The sequence below is a fragment of the Dipodomys ordii genome, unplaced genomic scaffold (assembly GCF_000151885.1).
Source record: "Dipodomys ordii isolate 6190 unplaced genomic scaffold, Dord_2.0 Scaffold14, whole genome shotgun sequence".
Classification (NCBI taxonomy): domain Eukaryota; kingdom Metazoa; phylum Chordata; class Mammalia; order Rodentia; family Heteromyidae; genus Dipodomys; species Dipodomys ordii.
This window is the reverse complement of record NW_012267230.1, coordinates 6,918,796-6,928,817: the sequence shown is the minus strand read 5'-3', so window position 1 is coordinate 6,928,817 and position 10,022 is coordinate 6,918,796. Positions and strand designations below refer to the sequence as shown.

The following is a 10,022-nucleotide window of genomic DNA, read 5'->3' as shown; positions in this document are numbered from 1 at the left end:
AAAGAAAGAAAGAAAGAAAGAAAGAAAGAAAGGAAGGAAGGAAGGAAGGAAGGAGAAAGAAAGAGAGAAAGAGAGAGAGAGGAAGGAGGAGGAGGAGGAGAAGGAGGAGGAGGAGGAGGAGGAAGAGGAGGAAGAGACATATGGACTCTCCTGATTAAGCTGGCTTCAAACTGTGATCCTCATATCTCAGCCTCCTGAGTAGCTAGGATCACAGGCATGAGCCACTGGTTCCTGGCCATCATAGGAATTTTAAGGGGGGGACACAGTTCCACATTCTCCCTTCCTCATCCACCCTCCACTCTGCTCTCTCACCTGGTCTCTGACACTCACCCCCTTTTTCCTCACAGGCTCGGAATCTTCTTTAGCCCTCTGCTGCCCTTGATCCAGATGGTGATGCTCTTCATCATGTTTTATGTCAAAAATGTGAGCCCACCCCAGTCAGCTTCCCCCAATCAGCTTGCAGCCAGTCAGCTTGAAGCCAATCAGCTTCACCTAAATTTCCTTGGGGCATGTGGGGGCAGGACTGGGGAGGAGCCTGGAGGCAGGGATGGGGTATGGTGGGATCAGGGGAGGTCTGGTGAGTTCCCTTCCGGGCAGATTTGGGAGGTGACTTGTGTGTCTCTCTCCTCAGATCAGCCTCATGATGAACTTCCAGCCTCCAAGCAAAGCCTGGAGAGCCTCACAGATGATAACGTTCTTCATCCTCCTGCTCTTCTTCCCGTCCTTCACTGGGGTTCTGTGTACCCTGGCCATCACCATCTGGAGGTAGGCCATGGAGGCCATAACTGAGGCTTAAGAGACCAGGCTGAAGCCGGGCCTTGGTGGCTCATGTCTGTCATCCTAGCTACTCAGGAGGCTGAGATCTGAGGATCAGGGTTCAAAGCCAGCCCAGGTGGGAAAGTCCGTGAGACTCTTTGTGTGTGTGTGTGTGTGTGTGTGTGTGTGTGTGTGTGTGTGTGTGGTCAGTCATGGGGCTTGAGCTCTGGGCCTGGGCGCTGTCCCTCAGCTCTTCAGCTCAAGGCGAGCGCTCTACCACTTGAGCCATAGCACCACTTCAGGTTTTCTAGTGGTTTATTGGAGATAGGAGTCTCATGGTCTTTCCTTCCCAGGCTGGCTTTGAACCGCGATCCTCAGATCTCAGCTTCCTGAGTAGCTAGGATGACAGGTGTGAGCCACTGGCACTTGGCTTCCATAAGACTCTTATCTTCAATAAAACACTAGAAAACTGGAAGTGGTGCTGTGGTTCAAGCTGTAGAGTGCTAGCCTTGAGTTGAAGAGCTAAGGGACAGCACCCAGGCCCAGAGTTCAAGCCCCATGACCAAAAAAAAAAAAAAGAACACCAGTCTTTTTGGATTAGGAAGGACCCACCCTAATGACTTTATTTTTACTTAATCACCACTGGTTAAAGGCCCCATCTCTAAATACAGTCACATACTGAGGGATTCAGGGTTAATATCTTCAATGAATACATTGTAGTGGACACACTTCAGTCAATAGCCCCACGGCTAGCATGACCAAAAAGAGATTTCCGTTTGTCCTGGCAAACTGGGAAATATGTCTTCAGTTAATGTTACTCAGGGATGACAAATGTTGGAGAGACAGTGCCAGTTCTGCTCAGAATTTAAATACATGCCAAGGTCAGCACTCCTGGGCCTGATCACAGCCTTGGGATCTTAACAACAGCCACTACAAAGTGTTTGCTGCTATAAATTCTACCCTGAGGCTTGTGATTGGCTGAGTAGTGTCTCTTGTGATTGGCTGAGTAGTGTCTCCTGTGATTGGCTGAGTAGTGTTTCTTGTGTTTGGCTGAGTAATGTTTCCCTGCTTCGGGCAGCTGTTAACATCGTAATCCCTGGAACCTGTGGGCAGGTTATATTACATTACAAAGTGGACTTTTGCAGATAAGTGAAGACTCTTAAAATGGAGAGAGTATCCTGGATTCCTCAGGAGAAAACCATAGATTCACAAAGGCCCTTCTAAGAGGGAAGCAGAAGTCAGGGAGGTGTGGAAGATGCTTCTCTGAAAGCTTTGAAGACGGAGAAGGGACCACAAGTCAAGGAGTTGAGGGAAGCTTCTAGAAGCTAGAAGAGGCAGGAAAGGAATGTTCCAATGTTCTTCCAGTACTTTTTGTGCTTCTTCATACAGAAGGAGCCCAGCCCTGTCAGCATTCTAATTTTAGCCTTATAAAACCCATGCTCTAACTGCTGACCTTCAAAAGCATTCGATGAGAAATGTGTGCTGTTGTAAGTTGGTGGTAATTTATTGCAACAGCTAGCCTCGTACAAGTTCTCCTAGTAGCTCCATAGTGGGAGCCGTTATTCTTCTCCCCCTGGTGTGAAGGTAGAAAGTGAGGTTCAGAGCATATAACAAGACAAGGATGGCACAGTTGGCAAATCCAGGATGGGCAGCCTGGCTTGTGTGTCCCAAAGCCAGACCTCATGACCGTGGCCTGGTTCTGTGTGAGGAGCTCCATCTCACCCTTCACCGTGGCCAGCCAACGGCTGTTCTTTGTCGAATCTCTGCCATCTTAATAACCAAGGGGCCTTTGCTGTCTGCCTTCCCTAGCATGGCCAAGTACTTCCGGAACAACTTCATTAACCCCCACATTTACTCCCGAGGCATCGCCAAGCTGGTGTTCTGCTGGGACTTCACTGTCACCCATGGGAAGGCCGTGAAGCTCAAACAGAAGAACCTCAGCACTGAAATACGAGTAAGGCACACTCACCCTGCCCCGTGCCTTTCCACACTGGCTCCTTTCCCACCCCCACCCCCTCCTATACGTCTATGAGGCTGGCAATAAGAAAAATTTAAATATGTGTATTACCTAGGGCTATGGTACTATTTGTAGTGTAGGGAGATGGACATTTTTATATGACTGGGGAGCTTGGTAATTGGTGCTACCTGCCTAGATGCCAGTTTAGCAATCCATGTCCAATTCTTAAATTGTGCCAGGTATGGTGGCACATACCTGTAATCCCAGCCCACAGGAAACTGCAGCAGGAAGCCTGTGAGTTCCAGATTAGCCTTGGCTACATAGCAAGACTCCTGTCTCAAAATTAACAAGCAGGCCAGGCGTTGGTGGCTCACGCCTGTAATCCTAGCTATTCAGGAGGCTGAGATCTGAGTATCATGGTTCAAATCCAGCCTGGGCAGGAAAGTCTATGGCAGTCTTATCTCCAGTGAACCACTAGAAAACCAGAAGTGGTGCTGTGGCTCAAGTGGTAGAGCACTAGCCTTAGAGCTGAAGAGCTCAGGGACAGCGTCCAGGCCCAGAGTTCAGGCCTCATGACCAACAACAACAAAAAATAACAACCAGATAACATAAGAAATTTGCAATGGAAGCTGTTGATCAATGGAGGCTGGTAGGTGGGGGAGAGAAAGCAATAGAGTTGCCAGGTGGTAGTGGCTCACCCTTGTAATCCTAACTACTCAGCAGGATGAGATCAGAAGATCACAGTTTGAAGCCAGCCAGGGTAGGATGGTCCTACAGACTCTCATCTCCAATTAGTCACAGAAGAAGCCACAAGTAGTGCTGCTGCTCAAGTGGTAGAGCACTAACCTTGAGCAGAAGAAGCTCGGTGATAGCACCCCGGTCCAGGACTCTGTGTGTGTGGTAGTGAGGGGGGGAAGCAGTAGAGTTATTATGCACAAAACATAGTATGTGCATGTTTGAGATACAGTAGTGAAAACTCCTTAGTGTAATTAAGACACACTAAAAAAAAAAAAAAAAAAGAATGACAGCAAAGTAAAGTGGACTTGGATTTGTGAGGTGGGAACCAACAGGCGAGGCGGGGGAGGGAGAGAGAGGATGCAAATGGTTGAAGGTGTTTATTAGCATGTATGAAAGTAGAACAGTGGAACCTATTGAAATGGGTTTGGGAAGGAGGAGTGGGATGGGGAGATTCATAGATGAGCTGAGGGTGATTGAGATCCATTGTTTATGTGTGTGGAAATGGCTCAATGAAACCCACCAATATATGTTCACTACAAGAAAAGCAAAACCCAAACCAAAGGGCCCATGAGCTCAACGCCTTCAAGAATAAGATCAAAAGCTATGGGTCTTGGGCTGGGAAGGTGGCTCAGTGGTAGAGCGCTTGCCTTGCATGCAGGAGGCCCTGGGTTCGATTCCTCAGCACCACATAAGCAGAAAAAGCCAGAACTGGTGCTGTGGCTCAAGTGGTAGAGTGCTCGCCTTGAGCTTGAAGAGCTGAGGGACAGTGCCCAGGCCCTGAGTTCAAACCCTAAGACCGACAACAAATAAAATAAAATAAAAAGCTATGGGTCTTTGTCAGAGATGGAAAGGAAATTTAGCCAAGGTGATGGGGTTCTTGGCCATTTTGAGATTCTCCCATAATCCATTTCCAGCATGAACTTCTGCCTTACCTGCAGATCTGGGTGGCTTTGTGACCTGTGGGTCAAGTTGACGGGCATGTGTTTGCAGGAGAACCTGTCGGAGATTCGTCAGGAGAACACCAAATTCACGTTCCACCAGCAGCTGACCCGCTTTTCTGCCCACGTGGTGGCCTGGCTTGTCTCTACAGGAATGGCCGCAACCTGCTGTGTAGCTGTGTATTACTTGTCTCAGTTCAACTCTGAGGTAAAGCAGACAGACAGGATGATCCCATCTGGAAGCAAAGAGCCAGAGGCTAGGCTGGGTAGAGGGGAGGTGGTACAAAGCCCTTCCTTTTAGCCTGGATTGGTGGCTGGGTGTTTAAAACTGTCTATCTTGGGAATGGATGCTAGTGACTGACTCACACCGATAGTCACAGCTACTGAAGGGGTTGAGATATGAGGATTGAGGTTCAAACCCAGCCTGGGCAAAAAAGTCTATGAGTCTTACTTCCAGTGAATCACTAGAAAAATGGAAGTGGAAGTGTGGCTCAGGTGGTAGAGCACCAGCCTTGAGCAAAATAGCCAAGCAAGAGTGTGAGATACTGAGTTCAAACTCTGGTACCAGCCCCCAAAACAAAACAAAACAAAATTAAAAACACCTTCACAATCTCCCTGGGCAGGAAAGTCTCTGAGACCTTTTTTTTTTTTGGTCAGTTGTGGGGCTTGAACTCTGGGCTTGGGCACTGTCCCTGCATGCTTCAGCTCAAGGCCAGTGCTCAACTGCTTGAGCCACAGTGACACTTCTGATTTTCTGAGTAGTTTATTGGAGATAAGGGTCTCATGGACTGCCGGGTGCTGGTGGCTCACGCCTGTAATCCTAGCTACTCAGGAGGCTGAGATCTGAGGATCGCAGTTCAAAGCCAGCCCGGGCAGGAGAGACCGTGAGACTCCTATCTCCAATAAACTACCAGAAAACCGGAAGTGGCGCTGTAGCTCAAGTGGTAGAGCACTCACCTTGAGCTGAAGAGCTGAGGGACAGCGCCCAGGCCCAGAGTTCAAGCCCCACAACTGACAAAAAAAAAAAGAGTCTCACGGACTTTCCTGCCCAGGCTGGCTTTGAACTGCAATCCTCAGATCTCAGTTTCCTGAGTAGCTAGGATTACAGGTGTGAGCCACAGGCGCCCGACTCTGAGACTCTTATTTCCAATGATCCACCAGAAAACCAGACATGGAGCTGTGGCTCAAAGTGGTAGAGTACTAGCCTCGAGCAAAAGAACTAAGGGACAGTGCCCAGGCCCTGAGTTCAAGCCCCATAACCTACTAGAAGAGAGAGAGAGAGAGAGACAGGAAGGTCCAGCACTGAGTGGGCATCTTGGTCCTCTCCTCCACTCTGACAGTTCCTGAAGACACACAGGAACCCCGGGGCCGTGCTCTTACTGCCTTTCGTCGTATCCTGTATCAACCTGGCTGTACCACGCTTTTACTCCATGTTCAGGCTTGTGGAGAGGTTTGAGATGCCACGGCATGAAGTCTACGTCCTCCTGATCCGGTAGGTGTGTCTGCCATGCTCGAGTAGGCCTCATTTCTAGGGAGCCAAAAGACATTTGGCTCAAATCCCCAAGTTCTGAGCTCCAGAAGGAAAGAATTCCAAGAGTAGCGCAGGTCCACCAAAGAACCTTGCGAAAATACTTACTGAGTACAAATGCTTTTTCTAGGTCCCCCCTCCCTCAAAGTGATCCGTTACTTTTCTCAATAACTGTCCTCCTCCTCCAGGATATCACCTACAGATGGGCGGGGCGGTGCACCGCACCAAGGCCTCTGATTGAGGAATTATGGGGGACTGAAACCATACAGAGTCAAACCAAGCCCTGGTTCCCACAGCACTACTTCTGGGGAGACACAGTTCTGCGACTCAGGCCGCCCATCCCCACAGAGGTGGGAGGGGTCACTCATTGACCCCAGAGTTTGATAGATAAAGGTGAATGCTACCCCAATCCAGACATGATAGCTGGTTCTCTCAGTGGCCCTGCCTGAAGATGACTTTCCTTTATAGTTCACTGTTAGAGGCTGCTCCTTCCTGTGGCCTCGGAGATCTGGCTCCTGGGCCAATGTTCCAGCCTCATCTTTCTGCCTCTGTCATCCTTGATCATGGCCCCTTCTCCCTCACTGGCCTCCTAAGTGTTCACACACATGCCCAACTATGTACCCACCTCCAGGCCTTTGCACTGGCTGTGCTTTCTGCCTGGAAAGCTCTTTTTCTACAGAGAGCAACATGGCTCATTTTCTGGCTTTCTTTTGACTTCTGCTCCCAGGTTGGAGAGCTCTTCCCTGACACCCTCACTTTCCTTTCTTCTCTGCATCATAATTTTCTTACCAAATACTAACTTTCTTATTTATTGGTTTCTCACACTCCACACACACACACACACACACACACACACACACACACACACACACACCTTATGGGGAACTCTTTGCCTTGTTCACAATTACCTGAGACATAACAGGTTATCACTACTCATGGTGGAAATGAATGACTGAACACGTCAGTCACGCAGTCTCTTTATTATCCCTCCACATGGACCACATTACCCCTTTTGTAGGTGGGGGCACCGTCACCCCCATAACCTTGCTTCCTGGGTAAGATGAATGTAATGGACCAGAGTTGTAAAGATGAAGGGGGAAGATTAAGGAGAGCAGGCATCCAAGACACCCTTCCACTGAAGAACATTTACTATTAAAGCAACAGGAAGTTAGGTGATGTCACAAAAGAGCGCCAGAATAAATTGGGTTATGCTGCCATAACAAAAATCCCCCAAGGAGGAGGCAGGCGAGAACTGATTGTATATACCACAGAATTGAGAACTGTAAGGGCAGGGGTGGGTGAAGGGGCTGTGAAGTTGTTGAAGTAATGACAGGGACCGAGATGCATTGTGTGCATTAACTACTTTGTTAAATGGCAAAAAAAAAAAAAAGAAAGCATTACATAAGCTAAAATGAGGATAAGTGAGGGAAGGGGGTAATAAAGGAGGGTGAGAACGTTGGAAGGGGTCACCTCGATCAAGATGCACGGTATTCATAATGCAATTACTCAAAAAAGTCCCCCCAGATCTCCACAGCCTGGGAAACAATGGCTTCTTTCTTTCCTGTGTGACCTCTGCACTGTGGACCGGCCAGATGATTCTGCCTGTGATATTCCCCAAGGGGCCAGGCTGTGAGCACGGGAACATAATTGGGAGACAAGGGCGTTAGAGGATCACACGCTGGCTTAGAGGCCATAGTGATAAGTCTCACTCCTGCTCACCTGCCATTGGTTAGATCTAATCAGTCAGATGACCTCCAGCCTGCCAGAGTGTTGGGGCAGGGGGGCGGGACAGGAAGGGCAGGACCATCTCTCCACAGATATGTTGGCAAGCACACACTCAGGAGGCTCCACGGAGGGTAACGAGAGCCGTTTCTCTTCTGTGGTTGATCTAGAAACATCTTGCTGAAAATATCCATCATTGGCATTCTTTGTTACTACTGGCTCAACATCGTGGCTCTGTCAGGAGAAGAGGTGAGAGATCGCCGGGGTGTTCTGCCCTCTTGAGTTGTCATTGGAGGATGTGAGTTTCTGGATGGCCATCACTCTGTGTTTGGCACAAATGCCTTTGGGGCAGAGAGAGGAGTGAGTCTAGGAGACAGCCACATGGCATGAGAGGCCACCATGAACACGCGAAGATCCTAGTCCAAAGCCAGCTGCATCATCGCTCAACCTCTTGAGGCGTCAGTTTTCCCATCTGTAACATGGGCACGTTGGCTTATACCATTGTGGGTGGAATAAGCGTGTGCCCAGCATATACTAGACATGCTGTGGTGGCATCCCACCCCTGATACATTCTGGCCCTCCCTCATTTGCCTGTGGCTTTTAAGTCCTCCCTCTTCTCGGGTGATAGTGTCCAGCCCACCCACCTAGGAGTTGTGTCCCACATGCCTTCAGGGAAACTCCACCCTCTCTGGTCATCCCCTCATGATGCCTCTGTTTCCCCAAGACAGACAGCCTCTACCTCTACCGGATTTCTTAGCTTTTGCCAGTGCTAGGCCCTCAGGGCACAGGAAGCCCTGGAGTTTGACTTAGAGTTGGGGAAGAAAGGGCATCTCTTTAACTCTCGGCCACCCTTTGTCCCTGAGCCCACCACACACAACACTGCCGTGCCCAGATGCAAATTGTTTTGCATGAACATGACACCCTCACCTTTTCATCCAAGTTATTGAAGAAGTTCAAACCAGCCTTCCTTAATAGGTGGTTAGAGAAGATATCTTGCTATCCTTCCATCTATCCATCCATGCATTGACCTGTCTGTCTGTCCATCCATTCATCTGTTCATCCATCCATCATTTATCCATCTATCTATCCACTGTACATTTATCCATCTGTACATCTATCCATCCATCCATCTGTACATCCATTCATCCCTCTATCTACTCATCCATCCATTCATTCACTGATCCATCTATCTGTTCATCTGTCCATCTATCCATTTGTCCATCCATCCATCCATCTATTGACCTGTCCATCCATCAATCTATCCATTTCTATGTATCTATCCACTCATCTATCCATCTATTCACTGACCCACTCATCTGTCCTTCCACCGGTCCATCCTTCTATCCATCCATCCATGCATTCATCCTTTTCTCTCTCCATCTAAGTATCTACCCATCTATCCATTCTTGGGCTGCACATACAAAACTTCCCTCTCCTCCCTAAGCCAAACCTAAAAGCTCCAGCCTATCAGCAACTTGCACTGGCTTTCTGCAGAACTTAATAACCACAAATTTCATAAACCAATGCCTTTGGGGCATTAGCCTGCTTACACTTCAAAGTCATTATCTCAGTCAATCAGACACTGACTGATTTTCTGTGTGGTCATTGGGCAAAAAGAAGAGAAGCATTCTTAATGCCAGTGCCTCTTATGTTCCTGAAGAACCCAATTACCCTGGGCCAAGAAATGGGATGCAGAAGGAAAAGGTCTGAGATGAAATGACTTAAAGGGAGGGCTGGTGAGAAAGGGGAGTTGGTACACATAGAAGGTCAGCCCTAGGAGAGGCAGAAGAGAGAGGCACAAAGGAAATCAGCATCCTTGAAAACAGACTTGGCCCCATTTGTGCAAAGAGGGAAATCTGCTTTTCTGGGTACTAAGGTCTGGATCAAGCCCCCAGCTACCTCTAAGCACACGAAGCCAGGGATGGAACAGATAAAACAGAGCCCCACATCCTGACTCTCGTCTGCGTTCCAGTGTTGGGAGAGCCTCATTGGCCAGGAGATCTACCGGTTCCTCCTGATGGACTTCGTGTTCTCCATAGCAGATTCCTTACTGGGGGAATTTCTTCGGAGGTAAATAATTGTCATCAAGAATATTTAATTGGCCAGACACTGGTGGCCTGTAATCCTGTAATCCTAGCTACTCAGGAGGCTGGATCTGAGGATCGCAGTTCAAAGCCAGCCCAGGCAGGAAAGTCCATGAAACTCTTATTGCCAATAAACTACCAGAAAACCAGAAGTGGTGCTGTGGCTCAAGTGGTAGGGTGCTCGCCTTAATTGTTCCTAGTGCTGACCCCACAGGAGTGTATTGATCTGCCCACTGACTTTGGAACAGCATTCTCTTCTAAGCCAAATTTTACCTTAACCTGCTGTCTTGATTCATTGA

At 48.6% G+C, this 10,022-nt stretch overlaps 1 protein-coding gene across 1 annotated transcript in view; it reads left to right on the top strand.

The window, feature by feature from the left end:
* Nucleotides 1-10,022, top strand: part of Tmc5 (transmembrane channel-like 5) — a 48,238-nt gene that overhangs the window by 29,601 nt on the left and 8,615 nt on the right. The window contains 5 exon segments of the mRNA XM_013011193.1: nt 2,566-2,710; nt 4,442-4,597; nt 5,730-5,881; nt 7,810-7,888; nt 9,612-9,710. Of these exon segments, the coding sequence (XP_012866647.1) occupies nt 2,566-2,710; nt 4,442-4,597; nt 5,730-5,881; nt 7,810-7,888; nt 9,612-9,710 (631 nt within the window).